The following is a 25,745-nucleotide window of genomic DNA, read 5'->3' on the forward strand; positions in this document are numbered from 1 at the left end:
TGTATGTATATATATGTATGTATGTATGTATATATATGTATGTATGTATATATATGTATGTATGTATATATATGTATGTATGTATATATCTATATATATATATATATATATATATATATATATATATATATATATATATATATATATATATATATATATATATATATATATTTATATGTAAATTAAATTGAATGAATAGGACATATATATATATATATATAAATAAAAAAAAGTATATATAGATATATATATATTTATATATATATTTATATATATATATATATATATATATATATATATATATATATATATATATATATATATATATATATATATACAGTGAAACCTTGACTTACGAGTTTAATTCGTTCTGTGACCGAGCTCGTAACTCAATTTGCTCGTTTCTCAAATTAAATTTCCCCATTAAAATGCATTGAAATGCTATTAATCCGTTCCAGCCTGCCAAAAACCACACCAATGTTTTTTGAAATATATATATATAAATATCTCGCGCTTTATATTTCACCTGCATGCAGCATACAAGTTGGCAGGATGGCCTGGACTGGAGGTATGCACACTTGACTTTAAACTGTCCAGCCTGGGTTTAAATCCCGACCCAGCTATAACCTGTCATGTCGGTGTTTCACAGGCAGGGTGATTCATCAATGTGTGTGCCGCTAAACTGGGCGCCCCGTTTGCGTCCCATTAGTTGTTGGATGTTAAGGATCTGTGTAGTGTTCTGGTAGTGTTCTGGGCCCTGTGCTATTTCTGGTCTTCATCAATGACCTCATCGAAATGACCTCATCAATGACCCATCGAAAACCTTGATCTTTTCTACCCCCGGTAATTCACCCCAGAGTCCTTGCAGTGTTCATATGTTTTATTCCTCTCCCACCTCCCCCCAAGTCCTCCCGATGTCCCTGCTCTCAAATGTTGTGTTTGTGTCCTTCCCCCTCTCTCCCCATCTTGTCTGCCGCTCTCCTTGTTTTTTGTGTGTCGGTTTGTCTTTTTGTGTGATTAATGTTAGCTCTTTCAAGAGCCTCGATCTTGTATACCAAAAAAAAACAAAAAAAAAACCTCACCGTGTCTTCCACAAAGAGAAGGCGAGCTATCGCCGGCACTCTGAACAAGTTGTGGCCTGGCATGCTCTTCTCCTCTGCCGTTATATACGTCCTCCTCGGCATCTTTTTCCAGAAGAGCCCTGTCTTGTCACAGTTGAAGATTTGCTGGGGGATGTATGCTTCGGCTTCTATCAGTTCGGCAAAAGTTATAATAAAATCTTCAGCTGCCTTCACATCCGAGCTTGCTGCCTCACCATGCCTGACGGAGTGAATGCCGGTCCTCTTCTTAAAATTATCAAACCATCCCCGACTGGCTTTGAATGACTCTTCCGATGCCTTGTCCGTTGATGTTCCCGCCTTCTGCTGCACCAAATCCCCGTAAATGTCTCGGGCCTTCTCACACATGATGCTCTCGGTCACGGTATCTCCTGCGAGCTGCTTCTCCGTCAACCACACAAACAACAACTTCTCCATCTCTTCATGGACAGAGGTCCGGAGCTTTGAAATAATCGTAACGCCCTTGGCTGGCGTTATAGCCTTTATCGACTCCTTCTGCTTCAAAATCGTACATATCGTAGAAGTACTACGATCGTACTGCCTCACCAAGTCGACAACACGCACACCTCGCTCATGTTTTTCGACGATTGCGTGTTTTATATCCAAGCACATCATCCTCTTCTTCTTCTCAGCACTGCCCTTGGCACTCAATTTCTTAGGACCCATGGTTAAAACTAAGAAATTTTCCTAAATAACCAAAATGCGAAAACAAAGCAGCAGCGATATACGGTAGAGATGCTTGCACGGCAAGATAACCACGTGACCTGAACGCTCGTTGGGCCACCTCGTGGCGGGTGGCGTAAACTCGTAACTCAGATCTCGGCTCGCATCACAAAGCAATAAACCGCCCGAGCGACGGCTCGTATCTCGGAAAACTCGTAAGTTGGTGCACTCGTAAGTCAAGGTTTCACTGTGTATATATATATATATATATATATATATACACAAAGAATTAAGTTAAGCACCCCCCCCCGTTTTTTTACAACCTCGCACATTACAAGTTTGTTGTCGTCAAAACAGTGTAATATACCCATGATATTGCTATATTTTCTGGAGAAGTGATATTATGGTCACATAAAAACATAACAATCATGCCGTTTTCAATATTTTATTCTGAATAATTTAAGGTGAAATTTTTTGGGAATTTTAGGCATATTTTCACCTCAATTTAAGTATGGAGCTATAGGTCCATCACGGACAGTGTGGATGACGTTTATGTTTTCTAACGTACAGTCATTGTTCTGAGAAGACCTCTAGCGATCTTTGCGTCAATAACGTGTGTAGGACCCACGTGATCGGATCACTGACTCAACCAATCACTTTTTTTCACTTTGATCACTCAATTTCATCAATGGATAATTGCTAATGTCATACCAATCATTATTTGATCTCACATACCTTAGAATATATGCCAATGTATACATATACACAAAGAATATATATTAGGGGGTGCTTACCTTAATTCGTTGTGTAGGGGTGCTTAACTTAATTCTTTGTGTATATATATATATATATATATATATATATATATATATATATATATATATATATATATATATATATATTAGGGTGTTTCAATTTTCCGAAGTTGCTATTTTCGTGTCACTTTTCTCATCCCCTTGGTTCTATTCATCTAAGTGACTCGTATGCCAAATTTTAGACAAATTGAATAATATTTAGAGGTTGCACACTTCTGTCACTTTTGTATGGCTTCAGCATTGCGCACGCTGTGTTCAGATTGCATCAGTGTTGCGTCATACGGGTCACTCCTCACTTGATCTTACATTGGGACAGCAAATTGTTGCCGACAGTTGTCACCGGGAATGTCAGAACTCTGGAAGACCGAGTTGATGTTCTCGTAACCGGAAAATATTTTGAACATCTGCTTGGAGTGCCTGTTGCGCAGGATGGAACTGGCGAGCAAATGGCACGAGTCGTCATTCAGGAGTTGAACTGATTCGGTATACGTGACCGTATCATTGGTCTCTCGTTTGACACTACAGCATCAAATACAGGACCTATACCAGGCCCTGATGCAGCACTGATTCAAGGAGCGTGTCTGAGGATTGAGAAGGAAGTTGGGCGAACTCTGTTGTGGCTGCCTTGCCGCCATCACACCCTTGAGCTGATCTTGAAGGGCATCTTCGAAGAGTGTTTCCGCATGCCATCAAGTGGTCCTGAGATCCAGATCTTTTGAAAGTTCTGAAAACGTTGGGATTTAGTCGATAAGAAGTCATATACGACCATACTGGACAAAGAAGAGCCTGTCCAACGGTTTCTAGAAGAGCCTGTCCAACGGTTTCTAGAAGACCAACGTCTGAAAATGGTTGACTACCTTCAAAAAGTCTTGAAAGATGCAAGCCATCCACGAGAAGATTACAAAGAGTTGTTACGTCTGTCTCTCCTCTTTCTTGGAGGTTGGACTGAAAGTGAAGTCAAATTCAGGGCTCCAGGAGCCCTCCATCAAGCAAGGTGGATGGCAAAGGCCATATATGCACTTAAGATTGTCCTATTCAATGAACAACTGGAGTTGACTGATCGAGAATTGAAGGGAATGAGAAAAGTAGCGTATTTTGTCAGCCTCGTATATGTCCGCTTTTGGCATGAGGCAATTGCGAGTCGATGGGCACCAAAGAACGACTTGGACATGATTCAACTTCTAAACTGTTACCCGGATAGAGATGTCAAGGAGAATGCTTTGAAGGTGGCTAAGAGACACCTTTGGTATCTGTCAGAAACAAATGTTGGATTGGCTTTCCTGGATGAACGTATTACTCTGGCAGAGAAGGAAATGATGTTCCAGAATTTGGAGAAGCCGGAAAGGAAGAAAGAATCGAGACGATTAGATGGAAAAAACCTAGTCTTTGAAGGAAAAAACCTGAGCGACCTCATCACCCGCCGTACAAAGACATTCTTTGGATACTTTGGGGTCGGTGACGTGGACGAATACTGCAGTGATGCGCTAAGAAGCTCCATCAATGCCCTTAAAGTGGTGAATGACACTGCAGAAAGGGGCATTGCCCTGATAAAGAAATTCAACAAGTCAGTCAGGGACGAACAGCAGCAGTTCCTGTTGAAGATCGTCGAGCACCACAAAAAAGCGGTCACCAAGCGAACAAAAGCAGGAGTTGCATCTTACGAAATTATCTAATGTAGTTAACATGAATGTTATTAAGTTCAGTTTCAACTTTTTTGATGTTTAGTTTTATTGCTTGTATTCTAGAATAAAAAGAATCAATGTAAATCTTTATACTTTGTTATACTAAGAATCATTGTTATACTTTATATGAATTGAAAATACTAGGGCATGCCCGTACTATATATATATCTAAAATTATATCCCCCCCCTCTATTTACATGAAATGGTTTGGTCCATTCGCAAAGCCAAAGCGAACGGCTTGCGAGTACGGTGACAATCCCCCCCCTCTATTTACATGAAATGGTTTGGTCCATTCGCAACGACCACAGAACCCCCCCCCCCTCTATTTACATGAAATGGTTTGGTCCATTCGCAAAGCCAAAGCGAACGGCTTGCGAGTACGGTAGAACCCCCCCCCCCCCCCTCTATTTACATGAAATGGTTTGGTCCATTCGCAAAGCCAAAGCGAACGGCGAACGGCTAAATCGCCATAGCTCGGTAACTACTTGTCCGATTAATATGAAACCTTGAAAAGGCACATCCTCAGGTCCCCAGCAATATACCTGGCAAGTTTCAAGTATATCGGACCCGTGGTTGTCGAGAAACAGCGGTCACAGACACACAGACACACAGACACACAGACACACAGACACACAGAGATTACTGGAATTATAGATAGATATATATATATATATTTATATTTTAATATATATATTCAAAGCTTGTTTTGTACATCACATAATCAGATAACGACTAGATAATGAACAATATTAAAATATATACTTATGTCAATAATTTATAGGGTATACTTACAATAAATATTAAGATTTGTGAATATTTGTACATGTTGAATTAATATGCCTATATTCATTTCATTATCTTGTATATGTTGAATTAATATGCTTATATTCATTTCATTGTGTTATGTTCAATGTTTTACAATTCTTTTGATGTCTTTTTAATTTTTATTTTGCAAATAATCTTCTTCTTCTTTTATGAACTGGAGTAAAATTTCAAAAGTGTGCAGACTGTGCAACCTCTAAATATTACCTGATCTTTCTCAAAATTGGCAGACATTCTTTCCATATCAATAGGAATGAGGGCATGAGCAAAATCAACAAAAATGTCATATTTTAATTTTAAACCTATAATATGAAACACCCTAATATATATATATATATGTCGAGATCATGCCTTTTATTGTGCCTTATGTAATTGTGGTTTGCATTTAATAATGGTTGCTTTGTGAAAAGGATTAAGCTTACTATGTTCCCTCTTGCTTTTTAACTATGCTATATTTTCCAACTGTGCCAAAAAATGTAGAAAGATAGTGAAACCGCTTGCTCCGTTAGACCCCCTCGTGAAAACGCGTCTGTCTGTCCTTGACCAAAAGCCAACATGGAAGATAAGTTTTGAGAATGTCACGGTGCTCTTGTGCTCTTTCTCCCCATGCCAAAGTAGATAGGGTTTCGGTGGGAGATGTCGAGGTCGAGCTAGTTTTCCTTTGTCCGTGCTCATTTTTCAGCGGAGATTTTTTGTATAATTCTGTGTATATAAAGAAACTCTGGGTTGCCAATTTTCTAGGAGTGTATGTGGCCATGCTGTTCAATTGTGAATGGTATGACTCTTACACCCTCCACAGCGCTGTGATATTGGTTCATCATTAAATCTTGTTATCTCTTGAACTCAAGGTGTGGAACATGGTTCTATTCTCGTCAGTTTTGGTGTCAGAAGTGGGATCCGACTCTGAGCGATATTTGGGAGGCAGACCCTGTGGGGACACAGCGGAGAGGCTGGCCAGCACTGATTCGATTAACGTGAGTTTTCATACTGAGGGGTCTTTCCAAATTGAGCTCCGTTTACTCATCCAGGCTGTCTGTCTTCCATTTCGTCGTTCCGTGCTTGGATCACGAACAAATTGGAATCTGGTGTGTAAGTACAGGCCTATTTGGCTCGGGTAACAAGTTGTCTATTGATGAACCAAGAAATGGGGGTCAGTTAGCAAAAAGGGGGGACTTCTTGGTAAAGCCAAGAACTTCCCAGGCAGGGCAGTCTAGAGACAAGATGGAGTTGATGGGGTTGATAGTAACCAGAGAAAGTATTGGCTGCGGACTAACGGAGGGGACCCAAGGAGGATGGCCAGGATAAGTGTTAAGCTAAGTTAAGAAGGGAGAACCCCTTTAGAAAAGCCCTGGCATGGGTGATAAGTTAGACAAGTTAGAAGCGCTATACAAGCATTGACCGCGAGTTAGCGCCGCGGGAGGACCGGATTAGGGAAATATCGGCGCGGTAAACTAAAAGGCAGGATTTTTCGGTGGATGGCCACGGGGCGCTTCCTTGCGCCTTGTACGCATCACGAGCTGCTTCTTGCAAATGGGGGTCGTGCTGCCGTGCGCTGGGAGCGACCGCCTGGGCGCATGGACGGGAAAATGTTCCGTGCACGTTAATTAAATATCTTAAGGGAGATTAAGGTATGTCGGAGTAATACTCAATCTGAAGTAAAAACTAGGATGATTTGAGTTCTGGAGACGGAGTGCGTGTATTCGACGCATTCGGGTGGCCGAGTCAGGCGAATAAAGGATTAAAATGATGGAAGAATAAGGATAAGAATGGGTAATAGATATTGGTGTTAAGAATACTCCGGCGTGAGTACTGTGTTAAGAGAAGGGTATTACAGATCGGGGGGCGGCCCGATCTTCGACCCGCTGGAGGGACTAGCCCAAGGAAGGTAGGACGATGAGTATTTTAAGTTAAGCTACGCACTGGATGTGTGTATCTGATAACCCCCCCCCCCCCCCCCCCCCCCTCAAGGCCTTCTTTGTCCTGTCTCAGGATTTAAGGCATGCACATCCGGTGCAGTTTTTACCCAAAGGAAGAAGTTCTGACAATATGCTATAGGCAGGTCAAGTATTAGCTCTTTCTGGACAAAAGATGAGGTTAGATCTGGAGAAATAAAACAGAGAGGATTATAATGTACGAGGTGTGTGGAATCCAGCTGTGAACACGCGAGCCGAGACATGCAGGCAGGTTACCGGGGCAACGGAGTAGCTGCCTCGCGGGGAACAGCGAGGTGGGACAGAATCGAGACAGGAATGCGGACCATGCTGTGCACAAGCAGGGGACGCATTCGTGTGTGTGAACAATGTGAGTGATGAGGTGGCTTGAAGTGATGTGTTGGAGTGAGCACATGTATGTTGTGTGCTGAGTGGAAGCGGTGCTGCATTGTCGAGCATGCTTCCAAGGAAGACTTTGGGATGCTAGAGTTGGAAGCGTTTTTGTTTTGTATCTCAAGGGAGATATTGGTTATTTCTTATATGTGGAAATAGGAAATGTTTATGTGATTTTTGGAGAAGGATAAATTAAACTGGAATCAGAAAAGCGCAGGTACCAGATAGGAGAAAGGTCGTGGAAAGTGCAAAGATGATTGGATTGGAAAGTCGACTCAGATGGATTATTTGTCAATGACAGGTGACTGCAGGAATTGTTGAGGAAGTAGAGGAAAAGGTTGTAAAAAGTTAATGGAAAAGACAGGAAATAAAGGAAAGTGGTTAGTTATGGACTGTTGTTTTTGTGATAAGAAGGTGATACAAGGGTTTGGCTTGCACTGGGGGGACCAATGAATGTAAAGTTGTGAATTTCGTTTAAAAACGTTGTGTTAGATTGCTACATGCAGAATGACCCCAATCGAGGAGGTGATTGGGGGCTGGTGAAGATTGGATCACGGCTCTGCAGACCAGGTGAACAGAACTCCACCAGGTACGTGGGAATCACATCAATTAATTTATTGCTCAAAGGGAGGTGATAGAGCAAAATGAAGAAGATTGTCATGGGGACCGCAAGGCTAACCCCCGCTCTTGCAGGGAAATGGCTTTGGGAGGCTAGTTGTTGTTGTTTTGGTAGACTCTAGGTTCTAAAACCTAAGGCAAAATGCATAGGAGGGTAGAGTTGGTGATTGCGGATGGAGATTAGCTAGAGAACTTGGAGACGATTTCGTTATTTTTCAGATAATTTTTCCAGTGGGTTTATACTGGTGTGAAATTCGCGTATCTAGGAAAGAAGGGAAAAAATGTCCAGGTATTGATAGGATAACAGTGAAATTTTGAAGGGGAGAATACCGATTATTTCCATTGACCGATTATGGTTGGGGGGAAAATGGTTGGTAAATCATGTATTATTAGATGTAGGGAAGATGATTAAAAGGAAGGTATTTTCGGAAATTGGTGAAAGTAAATATGGCATTTGAATTTCCAGACACGACACAGGAAATGCGGCTATGAATAAGCCAACCATCTGAGAGATAAGGTAACTAAATGCCAATTGGTGGGACGGGGGGCTAGGAATTTGATCATGGTGTGTGTAAGAAAGTATTTTTCAGGATGGACGATGAAGAAACCGCCGTCGGAAGACCATGATCTTGACCACAGAGGCCGTCGACCTGAATGGGTCCTTCAACAAGGCAGATGTGACCGGCGCTTCAGAAGATTGTATTGATTTTTGTGATGACTGTGATACTTGTGTTGAAAATCCCTTGTGGGAACTGGCTGATGCCTGTATTGATGTTTGTGATGACTGTGATACTTGTGTGGTAAACCCCTTGCGTGTACTGGCTAACGCCTCTTATGTATTACAAGCTCACAGCTGTACACCCCCTTCCGACCCAACTATGGATCTGATTGCGATGCTGGGTCTGGCAGTCGAGGGACCCGACATGAATATCCTAGACCCGCAAGCCGACCAGGCGTCCATGGGAGACTTTGACATAAAGGAAGTCCCTCTCTTTGCTTCAAATGTTTCGGATCTCTTTGCTTCAAGTGATTCGGATTTTAACGCTCTGTACCCTGACCAGGAACATGAGACACAAGATACTGACAACATTATGGGACCCCCAGAACCCCCAGAACAGCAGCACGTGAGAGATCTCATGGGCATGATCGTTGATTAACTTCGAAGATCTGCAAGGACCGCATCTGCAAAGGGTGGGGGGAGCAAGTTCCGCAGGGGAGGTGGTGGCCCCCTGGCGGGGCAGAACCTCATCTGGACCAGACGCCTTCGTTGTGGATCCGAAACGTTAATGGACTTTCATGTTCTGAGCCTTCATGTTCCAAACACGCACAACATGACACACCTTTCAAGCGTGCATGCGGGGTACTTTATGTGCGTGGCATGCCCTTGGAGGACACACATACAACACTCAATAAAGCCCGATGTGGCCACATATAACACTATTCTCTTTTGCTTTGCAAATAAAGCCGATGTGGCCTGGTCTCTGTGATACGTAGTCTCGTAGAGACCAAATGGGGGAATGTCGAGATCATGCCTTTTATTGTGCCTTATGTAATTGTGGTTTGCATTTAATAATGGTTGCTTTGTGAAAAGGATTAAGCTTACTATGTTCCCTCTTGCTTTTTAACTATGCTATATTTTCCAACTGTGCCAAAAAATGTAGAAAGATAGTGAAACCGCTTGCTCCGTTAGACCCCCTCGTGAAAACGCGTCTGTCTGTCCTTGACCAAAAGCCAACATGGAAGATAAGTTTTGAGAATGTCACGGTGCTCTTGTGCTCTTTCTCCCCATGCCAAAGTAGATAGGGTTTCGGTGGGAGATGTCGAGGTCGAGCTAGTTTTCCTTTGTCCGTGCTCATTTTTCAGCGGAGATTTTTTGTATAATTCTGTGTATATAAAGAAACTCTGGGTTGCCAATTTTCTAGGAGTGTATGTGGCCATGCTGTTCAATTGTGAATGGTATGACTCTTACACCCTCCACAGCGCTGTGATATTGGTTCATCATTAAATCTTGTTATCTCTTGAACTCAAGGTGTGGAACATGGTTCTATTCTCGTCATATATATATATATATATATATATATATATATATATATATATATATATATATATATATATATATATATACATATATATATACACAGTATATATATATATATATTGTTGCGGATTCGGGGGTCGGCGCTCCCCTTATCAAGGGGGGGTTAATCCCCTTGTCTTTTATCTGGCCAATTTGATCTCTCCAAACTCAATTTCCACGATTATTAATTCATTTTCTTTTTCCACCGGTGCATATGAATTTGCCCTGTCCAATTCGGCGGCCGTCGGGTTTTTCACACCCCGAGTTGGGATTTCTATCCCGATCCACCCGGCTGTGCCTTGCTCAACGTCGCGAAACCCCCGCTCCTCTAGCCGCGTTACCTCGTCACGTACAAATGTGCTTTTCCCGCTTGACCTGCGGTCTATGTTCTCCCCAAATTTTTGTATGCGGTCACCCATTCTATTACCACACCCTTCAATTCGATTTCCCAATTGCTCACCCTGAGCCTTCATCTCGTCCCTTTATCTAATTTGCCATTTATCTTTTTCAATCCATTCAGGAGCTGCGCCATGAAGGCCTGCATGTCGCCCACCCCCATTTGCGCAGCGGGCGCGACCCTCGTTGCTACGTGCGAGGCGCCGCCATTTTGTGCACCTGCAACCCCCACTACCGCACCCTCATTGCTTTCTTCCTCCATCTCTCCCACTTCTTCCCTGGGGTCCTGGGTTGACTCTAACTCGTCATTTTCTACCTCTTCATTTCCCCCCACCGGCATCCAATCGCCTTGATTATCCATGGCACGATTTTAATTTGGTTTTTAATACTAAATTTTGGCCGCTCGAAATTTTGACCAAATTTTTTAAGATGGTATAAAAATTTGGTTCGGGTCCGATCCCACTCCCAGACACCAATTGTTGTGGATTCGGGGGTCGGCGCTCCCCTTATCAAGGGGGGGTTAATCCCCTTGTCTTTTAAGCTGGCCATCCCCCAATCCTGGTAGCTATGACGCTCCTTCTGGTCGGAATTAGCTTGGGTGATTGGTCAATGAAGTCCCAAATACCTACTTACTAACCCGACCGTAAAGCAGGGAAATAACTCCCGCTCGAACCACGGACAAGATGGAAATTGCCGAGCGGTTAGCAATCCGCGGCCCGAGCCATTAACAATAAAACTAAACCCGATCCTGAGCGGTTCCGAAATCGTGCCACAGGTACTCAATTGAAAGAAAGGACGGAGGCGATCGGATTAGAAAAACCAAGAAGGAACAAGGTACATTTATTAACAAACCAAAGAGAAAACGAAAGTAATATACAGAAGAAGAAGAGCAAAAGGACACAGGGCAATCTTATCTATAGTCTTACTTACAACCCCGGACAAACGGACAGACTCACACGGGATGGTAGCGGTAGGGGAGGAAGGTCCAGGCAGATGGTCCAGGCGATGGATCCGGTCCAAGCTCCGGGTCCGCGGGCGAAGAACGGCAGGCAGCTTCGCGTGTCGTTGGGGCACGACCGGACCTTACAAATGCGAAGGGCTGGAATGCTGCGTGCGTATAGCGTGCCGAACGCTCTCTCTCTCCCGATCAATCAAGGTCCGTATCAAACGGCAGTTCGTATCAACGATGGTTCCAAGCGATCCTCTGCGCAGTGTTCTTATCATCCACCGTCTCCGGCGCTGTTCTCATCAATAGCAACGGTCCCCTGCGCAGATTCTTATTAGAATCAAGGAGTCTGTGGCGCAGTTCTTAAAGCAGTCCTCGTGCTTGCGCTTATATAACGCGCTTTGAAATCAATGCGCGCTTCATAGAGACACGCCCGCCAGTGAGCTCACATCAGCCCTGGTTGGATAACGAGGGCTCACCGGCTCCGCCCTTGACGGCTCGTTGACAGGGCCACGCCTCGTTCTTGGCGCTCCGCCTCCTTCTTCTCCAAGCTTGACCGCGTGCGTAATGGCGTTTGGAGTGAGGCAGCGAACGCTGCTGGGCGGCAGAGGCGCGTAACCGAATTTTGAGAGAGAGACTGGCAAAATGGACGGCATGGGGCCTATCTTATTTAATTAATGCAACGCAGATTCAACTATTGGGAACACAGCCTTGTCTGAAACACATACTAAGGAAATACTGACAGTCCTATGGTGTCCTCCGTGTTGCATGTGGACTAACTGTGGGTGCGACCTTTGACCTTTTAAATGATGGAATATTTACAAGAGGTGATTATTTATTTACAACGTGAGGGGGTTCTCAAAACCGCAACAATATATATATATATATATATATATATATATATAGTATATTACACGAGCTTGGCTAGGCTCACTGCGCTCGCCTCACCACGCGTCGTTACTGAGGCACGGGCTTATTTTAGCTGAGGATAATGACTGTACCTGAGTTGCTGTGTTGTCATGATTTCCAGCAATCATAATACAAACAATTATTTTGCACAAATTTATCTGTAGTGTTTGTGATATTACATTTTTTATAAACACTTTAGGTTGAAAAAAATATATAAAATTCAAAAAGGACCCCTCAACACATACATACGGGAGGGGCAGGTGCAGACTGGAAGTTTGGGACGATTACACCTCACCACCACGTAATTCAAAACACCTCACCACCAAGTAATTCAAAACACCTCACCACCATGTAATTCAAACACCTCACCCCCATGTAATTTAAAATACCTCACCCCCATGTAATTTAAAATACCTCACCCCCACATAATTTAAAACACCTCACCCCACCTAATTTAAAACACATCACCACCAAGTAATTTTAAAACACCTCACACCCACGTAATTTAAAACACCTCACCCCCACCAAATTTAAAACACTCACCACCACGCAATCCAAAACACCCCACCACACGTAATCCAAAACACCTCACCACCATGTAATTCAAAACACCTCACCACCACAAAATTTAAACACCTCACCATCACGTAATTCAAAACACCTTACCAACATGTAATTCAAAACACCTCACCACCATGTAATTTGAAAAACCTCACCACCAAGTAATTCAAAACACCTCATCACCAACGAATTCAAACACCTCACCACCACATAATTCAAAACACCTCACCACCAAGTAATTCAAAACACCTCACCATCATGTAATTCAAAACACCTCACCACCACATGATTTAAAAACACCTCACCACCACATAATACAAAATACCTCACCCCCACCACGTTATTAAAAACACTTCACAACCACGGAAACAAAAGTTTCAGGAGTAGTTCAGTGACAACAGACACTGCCCAGATGTGTAGATAAATGACTTATATCTATCTATAATTCCATTAATCTCTGTGCATGACTAGGGCATGCCCGTACTATATATATATCTAAAATTATATCCCCCCCCTCTATTTACATGAAATGGTTTGGTAACTAATCATTGCATGCCCTAATCATTAATCTCTTTTTGTATGTGTGTATGTGTGTTTGTATGTGTGTATGTGTGTATGTTTGTCTGTGACTGCTGTTTCTCGACAACCACGGGTCCGATATACTTTAAACTTGCCAGGTATATTGCTGGGGACCCGAGGATGTGCCTTTTCAAGGTTTCATATTAATCGGACAAGTACTTACCGAGCTATGTCCAAAAAACGATTCAACCAATCAGAGAGCAGCGAGTTATCGCGTGTGCCGAACGTGGCGAACACACTCTGCCTCGGACGGCACATTTGAGAGCGTATTCATTTATTTCACGTTGGCAAACTATGTTGCCGCTATGTTGGCGTTAAACTATGTTTTAAAACTAATTAAAACCATTTCATGTAAATAGAGGGGGGGGGATTGTCACTGTACTCGCAAGCCGTTCGCCGTTCGCTTTGGCGTTGCGAATGGACCAAAACATTTCATGGACCAAACCATTTCATGTAAAGCGTTCGCCGTTCGCTTTGGCGTTGCGAATGGACCAAAACATTTCATGGACCAAACCATTTCATGTAAATAGAGGGGGGGGGGATTGTCACCGTACTCGCACCCACGTACCCACGTACGGGCATTGCACCCACGTACGGGCATGCCCTAGTCTATCTATAATTCCACTAATCTCTGTGTGTCTGTGTGTCTGTATGCGACCGCTGTTTCTCGACAACTACTGGTCCGATATACTTGAAACTTGCCAGGTATATTGCTGGGGACCCGAGGATGTGCCTTTTCAAGGTTTCATATTAATCGGACAAGTAGTTACCGAGCTATGGCGATTTAGCCGTTCGCCGTTCGCTTTGGCTTTGCGAATGGACCAAACCATTTCATGTAAATAGAGGGGGGGGGGGGGGGGGGGTTCTGTGGTCGTTGCGAATGGACCAAACCATTTCATGTAAATAGAGGGGGGGGATTGTCACCGTACTCGCAAGCCGTTCGCTTTGGCTTTGCGAATGGACCAAACCATTTCATGTAAATAGAGGGGGGGGATATAATTTTAGATATATATATAGTACGGGCATGCCCTAGTATATATAAATGACTGTACCTGAGTTGCTGTTTTGTCATGGTTTACACCAATCATAATTCTAACAATCATAATGCACAAATGTATTTGTAATATATGTGATATTGCATTTTCTAAACAATTGAAGTTGAAAACTTAAGTTGGAAAAAAAAAAATCCCCAAAAAAAAAACTGGAAATTTTTTCAACTAAAATACCCTTAGGACATACCGACGGGAGAGACAGGTGCATACCAGAAGTTTGGTAGGATTTCACAAAAGTTTGAAGTAGTTCAGTGACGAGACAACACAACACAGGACAGACACTGCACAGATATATATATATCTATATATATATATCTATATATATATCTGTGCAGCATCTGTCCTGTCCTGTGTTGTGTTGTCCTGTGTTGTCACTGAACTACTTTCTCAAACTTTTGTGAAATCGTACCAAACTTCTGGAATGCACATATCTCTCCCGTCGGTATGTCCTAAGGGTATTTTTGTTGAAAAATTTTCCAATTTTTTTTTTTTTTTTTTGGGAAAACATTTTTTTTTTCAACTTCAATTCTTTATAAAATGTGATATCACGTATATTACAAATACATTTGTGCAAAATAATTGTTTGAATTATGATTGGTTTAAAACATGACAAAACGGCAACTCGGGTACAGTCATTTATCTATATATCTACACACCTGGGCAGTGTCTGTGTTCTCACTTAACGACTCCCTCAAACTTTTGTTTCCATGGTTGTGAAGTGTTTTTAATAACGTTGTGGTGGTTTTGAATCACGTGGTGGTGAGGTATTTTGAATTATGTGGTGGTGAGGTGTTTTTAAATGACGTGGTGGTGAGGTGTTTTTAAATCACATGGTGGTGAGGTGTTTTTAAATCACATGGTGGTGAGGTGTTTTGAATTAATTGGTGGTGAGGTATTTATAATTACGTGGTGGTGAGGTGTTTTTAATTATGTGGTGGTGAGGTGTTTAGAATTAGTTGGTGATGAGGTATTTTGAATTATGTGGTGGTGAGGTGTTTTGAATTACTTGTTGGTGAGGTGTTTTTAAATGACGTGGTGGTGAGGTGTTTTTAATTTCATGGCTGTGAGGTGTTTTTATTCCGTGTTTTATGGCTGTGAGGTGTTTTTATTCCGTGTTTTATGGCTGTGAGGTGTTTTTACTTTCGTGGTGGTGAGGTGTTTTTAATTTCGTGGTGGTGAGGTGTTTTTACTATGTGTTTTATGGCTATGAGGTGTTTTTATTACGTGTTTTATGGCTGTGAGGTGTTTTTAATTTCGTGGTGGTGAGGTGTTTTTAATTTCGTGGTGGTGAGGTGTTTTTAATTTCGTGGTGGTGAGGTGTTTTTATTACGTGTTTTATGGCTGTGAGGTGTTTTAAATTACTTGGTGGTGAGGTGTTTTGAATTACTTGGTGGTGAGGTGTTTTGAATTACGTGGTGGTGAGGTGTAATCGTCCCAAACTTCCAGTCTGCACCTACCCCTCCCCTATGTATGTGCAGAGGGGTTCCTTCTTGAAAAAAAAACATTCAACCTAAATCTTCAACCTAAATTGCCTATAAAAATGTAATATCACAAACACAACAAATACATTTGTGCAAAGTAATTGTTTGTATTATGATTGGTGAAAATCATGACAACACAGCAACTCAGGTACAGTCATTACTGGTAGACTACGGATTTTTATGTTAAGAAAATAGGCCTTTTATGTTTTGAAAAGCGGAATTTTTTTTTTTTATGTGAAAAAATCCCGAAATATTTTTTTCCCCCGTTTTATTCATTTTTTTTTATTACCAAGTTTTTCAGAAATCAGTCAAAAAAAGAACAAAAAATGGTAAGCTTTTTCCTGCACAACATTAAGCACTCTGGGCTAGTAAACAGGTACAAAATGACGTTCAGGTACCTTTATTGCAACCGCATTGTTTGATAAGTAGAGGACTAGAAGAAATTGACAAGACCCTTTTAGGAACGGTTAAAGTAGGTGTTTGAAATCATTATCTTGGTAATGTTCTCCTTGGTGAGGCGGTGGCGGCGGTCGGTGAGGACGTTTCTGTAGACGGAGAAGGACCTTTCCACGTCGACGCTGACGATGGGGCAGTACCTCAAGAGGGGGATGTCGGCAAGCTTGACTCCAGCCGGCACACCAACCTCAGATCCGTGCTGATCTCCATCCAGGATCAAAGCCACTGTCCTCAGCACACCAATGTCGGGATTGCGCTGCAGCACCGCCTTGAACTTGGTGAGCAGGATCTCCTTACGGCAGCCTCGGATCTTTTCGAGCTCCTCCTTGGCCTGATCAAGGAGCTGGAAGGCCTTGGCCAGCTCCATGCCGGCCTCCTCCAGCTGCTTAAGGATCTTCGGGATGAACAACACGTGGGCATTTAAGAAGACCAAACTGAGCTTGATGTCCGCCTTTCCGAACAGGTCCTTGGCACTCCGGATTGCCATCGCGTCGTCATCGTTCAGCTGGTCCACAATGTCCTTGACGGCCTCGAAGTGCTCGGCGTAAAACACCGCGGCGTCGATCCACGTCCCCCACCGAGTCAGAATGGGCTCCGGGGGGGGGTAGATAAAGATTGGGCTGCTGCTCCTTCCAAAGGACAACATGCGACGGGGCTTTGACGAACACCTTCTTCGTCGTGGCAATCAGGTCGTTGACGTCCTTGAACATTTCTCGGACTGTCTCGCAGACACGGTGGAGCGCGTGGGCAACGCAAGTCACATGCAGCAAGTCCGGGAAGAGTTCCTTCAGGGCATGGCCGGCCTTGATCATATAGGCCGCGGCGTCGCTGACGAGGACCTTGAGGCACTCCGGCTTGAAATCAGGCCAAAGATAGCGCAGCGTGTCGTTGACTGCGCGCACGATCTCCCCAGAGTTGGTCTTCTCCAGAAACATGCACTGGACGAGGTAGGGATGAAAGTACCCCTCCTTGGACAAGCGTCCCGCGATGATGTTGGCCACATATCGACCTGCCGAATCGGTCGTCTCGTCGACGGACAGCCAGATGGGCTGCTGTCCGAGGTCGGCACGGAACCCCGCCAAGGCCTCGTCGTAGCACTTGTCGAGGTAGTGCTTTCGAATCCAGCTTTCATCGGGGATCTGGAGAGTGATGTGCTTCTCCAGGAACGACCGGAGGGCAGGGTTTTCCAATTTCGACCATGGGATGCCAGCGGCCAGCATGGCCTGGCACAGCTCCTGAGCCACGACGTCGCACTTGTGCCTCTTTCCGCCACCAAAGTCCTCCATGGTGGCTTGCGTGACCGTCCTCTTCTTCTTCAAGGCCAAGTTGTTCTTGTGGCGGTCTCCTCGGACATGTTGGGCCAGCTCAGACTTCTGCTTCGCCCGGAAAGTCTTTTCACAAGCTCGACAGAAAGCCGTGTCACTCGACACGTACTTGAAGGTGGCCCCATCGCCGCCAGCGTTGAATTCCTTCAGCCACTTGTCACGAAGAGCAGCACTCATCTTGATAGGAGACTTGTTCACACTTTGTGTACACTCTCTCACTGTAGTACACCGCCTCACTGCTGTACACGCTGGGGACGCAACGCACGCAAGTGGACGCAACGTTTTGTTTTTGAGATCGATCGCAGTTAAAAATTTCGATCGCAGTTAAACATTTCGATCGCAGTTAAAAATTTCGAAAAATTCCCTAATCTTTTTTAGCATTGCCAGACATTTTCGACCAAAAAGGGCATTTTATTTTATTTTTCCCGAAAAAGGGCGAAATATTTGTTTTTCTCCGAAAATAGCAAAAAAAAATTTTGCGCGCAAAAAAGCGGTTTTATGTGAAAAAATATTTTTTATTTTTTCACATAAAAATCCGATGTGCAGTCATTAGCCTCAGTTAAAATAAGCCTGTTCCTCAATATCGACACGCTCGCCTCACCAAGCTAGTATATATATATATATATATGTATATATATATATATAAGCACACACACACACACACACACACACACACACACACACACACACACACACACACACACACACACACACACACACACACACACACACACACACAACCCCTTTACAAATATTGTTACGCAAATCGAACGTGGTGGCCCATTGGCCCAAAAGATAAAGCATCAGACTGCCAAGTTATAAAGGGGCGCCAATTTGATTCATAAAGCTGTATGAAGAAGTAAATGTATTTTATTTGCCAGATGTGGGGCGCTCCTTTATATGAACTTTTCTGGAGTATTACTTCGCTCCTTCTAAGAACACAAGGATAGTCCAGCATGCACACAATATTTTTTGAAAGCCCCTTATTTTGTATTGTTTGGCATTTTCTATAAGCTGTGGAATGTCCCTCCTTTCTATACTTTGCCACATGGCACATACATACCCTTATATAAAGGGGCCTTTTCTATGCCTCTGGAATTTTTCCCAAAAATGTACTAAATGGGGACAAGGAAGTAGTGTAACATGACCAGCTTCCCAAATTAAGCCAAGTACAGAAACTTATGAAGACACAAGCCTTCAGGAGCAAACCTCAAAGCAAAGATCACAAGGTGGCAAGTTCGAATTTTAAATTACTAGGGCATGCCCGTACTATATATAAGCTAGGACGTGCCCGTACGTGGGTGCCCGTTCCTTGCCAAAAAAAAAAAAAAAAAAAAATTTGTGTAGGGGTGTGTGTGTGTAAACATCCTAGGGCGTGCCCGTACGTGGGTGCAAAAAAACATGCGTGCAAACAACAACAACAAAAAAAAACTTTGAAACCACGTGGCAGTAACGACCACAGAACCCCCCCCTCTATTTACATGAATGGTTTGGTCCATTCGCAACGACCACAGAACCCCCCCCCTCTATTTACATGAAATGGTTTGGTCCAAAGCGAACGGCTTGCGGTGTTTGGTAAAGAAATCGCCATAGCTCGGTAACGAAATCGCCATAGCTCGGTAACTACTTGTCCGATTAATTTCAAACCTTGAAAAGGCACATCCTCGGGTCCCCAGCAATATACCTGGCAAGTTTCAAGTATATCGGACCGGTAGTTGTCGAGAAACAGCGGTCACAGACAAACATACACACATACACACATACAAACACACATACACACATACACACAGAGATTAATGGAATTATAGATAGATATCACCACATTGTGTTTGGAGTTAAAGTAATGGACTAAGCAGCAAAATTGTATTTGACGTACCCAAAAAGGAAATCCAAAAGATTTACAACAATCTATCGAGAATAAAAACAGACATTCAATTATTTATGGATACAATACAACGAATACAAGGTTGAAGAATGGGCCGTGCTACGAGGGGGAGGTGGGGTCGTGGAGGGGAGGGGGAAGGAGTGGGCCATGCCACAGGGGAGATGAAGGGAAGCGATGGGGAAGGTCGGAGAGCGGGGGGGGGGGGGGGGGGGGGTGGGGGGGGGAGGGGAGGTTCAGGAGCAGGGAGGAGGAATATCCATTCCACAGATCACATCACGAAGGGAGGGGAGAGATTTCAAAGGAGATTTGAGAGTCTGGAGGTGTTTTAGAGGCACAGATGGGAATAAATTGAGTTTTAGAAGCATTAAACTTAACCTGATTACATTTGCCCCACTGGGATATCTTGTCCAAATTCGAATTTAAAGAGGAGGCAGTGATGAAATGAAATGTACATCGAGTGAGGGAAGATGGAGCAAATGGGAAAACCATGGAGGAATGTAATGTCGAGTCATCAGCATTTGAATATTTGCATTTGAATATTTGTAAAAGGAAGAAGGTCATTGATAAAAAGAAGGAAGTGTTGGATGTAGGACAGAACCCTGAAGGACAACATTATTGATAAGGAAGGAGGGAGTTGTTCAATTATTCCAACGAGCAACGGTACCCGCCCTATGGGCGGGGCTTCAATTGGGAAGACCAAATGAAAAGGCAAAATATCAGAAATTGAAGGGTTTTTTTAAAATTTTAAACGATTCATATAAACATCCGTTGAATCATATCACACGCAAATCATCAAAATCTAAACAGTATCTTCAGAATTTCAATGAAATCCACATCACTATTGATATCGGTAAATATTATTCAATCGTGTTTCAAATCGTGATCGATACACTATGATCGTGATCGTGAATCGTGATCGATAATCGTGTTCACAATCGCTATGTCATATGTATTCCCGATACGTGTACCAAATTCCCGATACGTTTAACTGTACCAAATCAACAGTTAAAAGGATTTTGAGCCGATCGGTGTTACGGCCTTGGCAAGATCGATGGAGACAGCATTTATTATACTTTTAATGAAGGACACTGTCTCAAGCCCCAGTCCCCATCACGGATGGGGCTCAGCGGTTTACCCGAGCCTGATGGCGAAGGGCAAGATACACGCTGGCCCGTCCAGTTTAGCGGGCGTGCGGCCCCGGACATCGAAGGGCATTAAACATTAAACGTTCATAAAGGATTACGAAACGAAAAACATGACGAAATTACATTCACACAGTCACGTCAAACACTACCGTGAACACATACATCGTCACAACATCATCACAATGGGAACATCGTCACAATGAACGTTATGCGAACGCGAATGTTATGCGGGAGTCCAAACCTGAGAATGCTGGAGACCAAAGCTGAAATTGGGAAAACTAAATAGCCTATTTTACTCCTGGAGATCCCAGGATTACCCACCCAAAATATATTTGCAATCGGTTCAGCAGTTTTTACGGTACCTTCGAACAGACAGACAGACATTTGGTGAATTATAGTAAGATGACAAACAGACAAACAAACAGAAGGGATCGTCACAATACTCTCGCATCTGGCCTAAAGCCGCAGCATGAGTACCAAAGCTGTTTACCAAACATCATTACTTGCTTACAGGTTGGCATGGTTGTAAAAATAATTAAAGAGATTCTCAAAAAAGAGTGTCCTGTTTGACAAATGGTCATCAAGAAATTCAACTTAAGCTTACCTTGCGTTTCCAGCCTTCATTTTTTCAACCACATGGTCGACCTTTGAAGTACAGTGCTCCTTTGTTGGATAATCAAATATCGAACACACATTGAACTGTCCAGGATCAATGTGATCTGCATGTGTAACACCAGAATGTTGTTCTCCATCGAGGTTATCTGAGAGAGCATAATCTTCTTTCATTGTTCTTTCCATATCTTCAACACTTGCTCGCTTATTATTAATTTGCCTTCTTGACTTTTCTTTTGTCTTCTTTGTTCTCTTTGCAGTCTTTATCTCAGTATTGCCTTTTTTGTTTGTTACAGTCTCAAGCTTTTGAAAAGCGAGATCCACTTCATCGTCAAGTTCCTCACCATCAACATCATCGAAAACAACTGAAGATGGAATGCGTAAATCGCTTCTTTTCTTGTTGTGCTCAAGTTTGACAACCCCAGCTTTTGCTTTCTGCTTCTTTTTACAGTTGGTGCTATGAGTTTCTGTTGTAATTTCCATGAGATCTGAAGGAACTACATTTTCTTCACATTTTTCCAAGACATATTCATCGCTTTTAGCAGACACATTCACACTGTTTTTAGTGACAGTCTTCATTTTATTTTTACATCTCATTCTTTTCCGCTTTCCCATTTCACTCTGAACTTCATTATTGATGGTCCGATTCTGTTTCCCAATCTGTTTCGAAAGTTTCATTGTTGGCTTAATGCCATCATTCTTAGAAATTGTTTCAAAAGCCTCCACATTCACATCACAAGATGAAAACAAAACTTCACAGTATTCATTACCTTCATTGAAGTCATTTATTGGTTCCTTTGAAAATACTTTTTGTCCTTCCTGTGCAAGCCTTGGAGCGGGATTAACTTGAAGTTTACACACAGTCTGCTCATCTTCAATGATATCATCATCAGAATCAATTTTCAACAGCTCTTCATTGTCCTTCATATCTTCAGCAACCTCAGAGGCTTCTTTCTTTTTGTCCTTACCCACCAAAGTCGCACAACTCTCTAATTGCACACTCGTGTGCATCCAGGGGTTTGTTGATGAGCCAAAGTCGCACGGTTTTGTTTCCTCATCGATGCTCTGAATTTCATCGTCTGAGCAACCATCATCAAACAATGTGGTTGTCAGCTGTTTCCTGTTCAGCTCCTTGGATCGCATCAGCTGCTCCTGAAGCTCAGCTCGAGCCTAGAAAATTAAAAATAAATGCATCATGATCGTAATCACAATCCTTAATTTTGGAAACAAAGTAGATCATCAAAATGTCATATTGTTACGTTCATTGAGGTTGAGGGATGGTGGGGTGGGGGTAGGGGAGAGCTAATATATATATATACATATATATATAATGAAGGTTTAAGCACAGTTTAACCCTGGTGTTGGCTTAGCGGTTAGGGTCCCGGCTTGGGATCCGAGGGTCCTGGGTTCGAATCCCGGTCGATCGCTGAATTAACGCCAGGGGGGTTGACTCAGCCTGTCATCCTTCCAAGGTCGGCAAATTGAGTACCAGCTTGCTGGGATGAATGATCCCGGTGTGTACCCCGGTTTAGAATAGGTACACTGTATCCCTGCACATCGTAAGAGGCAACTAAGGGTTGGCTTCAGGAAGGGCATCCGGCCATAAAAACATTGCCTCAAACAGGGAACCATGATTGTAATGGGGCCCGTAAGGCTAACCCCCGCTCTAGCGGGGAAAATGGCCTTAAAACGATCATTCATATATTCATTCATTCATTCATTCAAGCACAGTATATCCAGGGTAAGAAAATAGCTTTCATTTCCTATATTAAAGGCAGTACATAGCACAAAGTTGTCCTTCATGCCATCGATGGGGAGACGGTGTACAATTTAGTTGTCAGACAATCAGGATGTCGACGTTCAGTGTCCCCCCTCGTCTTAAACAGGTTTGAGTGAAGGCCGGGTAAAGGTATCATGGTGGTGTCACAAAGCCTTGGCGACCTGACGTCGAACAGCACGAGTGATTGACTGTATCCTCATTAGTCAGGGCCTCTGCAGCTCACAAGTGGGCAAGTCTTTAGCCGTGGCATCTGGCCCTTTGTTTGCCACGATGGGCAACGCTCAGCCTGCCCAAGAGTAATAAAAGCCGAGGCAGTAAAAGGCTAGCGTCCGCTCTCTCGCTCTGCAACATTGCAGCTCATGCTCCAGTCAACCTTGCCTCATTAGCTGCCCTACTTGCCCCATTGGGTGCCAGCGAATCTCTTGGTGGGAGAAAGAGGACCTCAAGCTGTGCACCAGCAGCACCCTGTCCACCAATCAGGAGGCAATATCCTTAAATACCTGGCCCAGTCCTGCGTTAACGGGAGGAGTGGTCTATGTAGTGCATATTGTTACGTGCTCCTCCCCAAACCCTGTCAACCAACCCCCTGTAAAAGAACACTAACCCCCGTTGCCGTCTTCTCCGACAATGGCAAAATTCCCTCAAGCATCAAAGATTGATGTGCTCCTGTGTCCCTCAATACCCTAACAGGTCTCTGATTAGTTAAGTCCCCATCCAGTGACACAAACCCTCGGAAATAAAAGGTTTGTAACCCTCTTGGACAAGGTCGTTCTGTGATGCCGTAACTTTGGCATGGGAACCTTCACAAGGCACTGTCCTCCAAGGACGATTTCTCGCATTGGCCAACGCATTCGGAGTTGCACTAGTCTGACTCCGCTCCTGATTTTTCCTTTTCAGGGCGTAACATTGGGACATCAAATGCCCAGGTTTCTTGCAAAAAGCGCAAGTCGGCCCGGAGGAAAAACTCGTGGTCTGCCTCGGGCCCCCTGGAAGATAGGTATGTCTTGGAACTGCAGTCTTCTGATCCATAAAATTCGCGGTATCAGATTTGTCCCCATTGTCCTCTCTAGGCCGCCTCCATGAAAATTTGTTCTCCGAACCTGATTTACCATAACTCCCCTGGCTAACTCTGGGCGGGAAGTTAGGTTTGTGGAACCCCATACTGTGTGTCAAGGCATAGTCATCTGCCACTGTTGCTGCCTCATACAACTCCGGTACTTTTTTTTCATCCAGATGTACTTTAATGTCCACGTGGACACACTGTTTGAATTCCTCCACCAAGATCAATTGTCGCAAAAGGTTGAAGTCTTTCCCAATCTCCTTCAAGTCACACCACCTATCAAACATAGTTTCCTTCATTCTGGCAAACTCCACATGGGTCTCACTCTCCCTCTTCCTGGCATTCCTGAATTTTTGTCGGTAAGCTTCAGGGACCAATCCATAGGCTTTGAGAATGGCTTTCTAAACTATCTCATAATCTGCACATTGGTCAATCGGTAAAGCCGAAAATATATCTTGAGCTTTACCCACCAGAACACTTTGCACTAACATAGTCCAGGACCCCACAGGCCATTTTAACATTTGAGCCACCTTCTCAAAGTGTAAAAAAAACATGGCTACCTCCTTTTCATTGAAGGGTGGAACCAGACTCACATGCCTACCAACATCCCAAGAGTTCTGACTAGTTGTCGAACTAGCCGGCATGGATACTACTTCTCTCCGTTCTCCCAGTAATTCCAGCTCCTTGAGTTTAAGTTCCCTCTGATAATCCATGTCCCATTCCTTTAACTCCCTTTTGGCTCTCCTTTCCTCTGCTCTTTCCTCTGCTCTTCTTTCCTCTTCAGCTCTCCTTTCCTCTGCTCTTCTTTCCTCGGCTTTCCATTCCAACTCTTTTAACCTTTCCTGGCTCTGCAGTTGCATCTCCATTTTCCGGAGCTCCACATTTCCTTTTTCCTCTGGTAACCAATCTAAGGCTACCTCTTCCCATGTTCCTTGTCCCACTAGAGATTCTACCACCAATGTCTGCATCTCTGCTTTCTTCATACTAACTCGGACCTCCAAGTTAAAATATTTGGCCAATATCATGAGTTCCGATCTTTTTAACGCCTGGAACTGTGCCTCATTAGGGGACGTCGCAAACTTTTCTGCATGAAACACCATGGTGACTATTAGTTTGCACCTGTTAACCTTCACACAAAATTTTTCACATTTTTAGAAAAATTTGGGAATGTTTGAAAATTCCAAATTTGGGAATTTTGGAATGTTAGGGAATTAAATCCCGGACGAGCCCCCAATTTCTGTTACGTGCTCCTCCCCAAACCCCAGTCACGGTGTACCTCCGAGCCCCGAAAGGAGTCACGGCAGAAAGATGTGTTATTCTGTGTGTCAATGACCAATGGTGAAACCACACAAATTGTTACCAAAAAACAAGTATTGTATTAAGGTCACACAAGAATAACAGCACAAGAACAATATTAATCAATTGTACAACAAATATTA

General features: G+C 43.4%; 1 protein-coding gene across 1 annotated transcript in view; it reads right to left on the minus strand.

The window, feature by feature from the left end:
- LOC137416728 (U3 small nucleolar RNA-associated protein 14 homolog A) overlaps window positions 1-25,745 on the minus strand; it is a 193,699-nt gene that overhangs the window by 4,632 nt on the left and 163,322 nt on the right. The window contains exon 12 of the mRNA XM_078771162.1: window positions 21,459-22,636. Coding sequence (XP_078627288.1) covers window positions 21,459-22,636 — 1,178 coding nt within the window. The remainder of the gene's footprint in view (window positions 1-21,458; window positions 22,637-25,745) is intronic.

Source organism: Myxine glutinosa, chromosome 1 (genome assembly GCF_964187855.1).
Source record: "Myxine glutinosa chromosome 1, kmMyxGlut1.1, whole genome shotgun sequence".
NCBI classification, from domain to species: Eukaryota; Metazoa; Chordata; class Myxini; order Myxiniformes; family Myxinidae; genus Myxine; species Myxine glutinosa.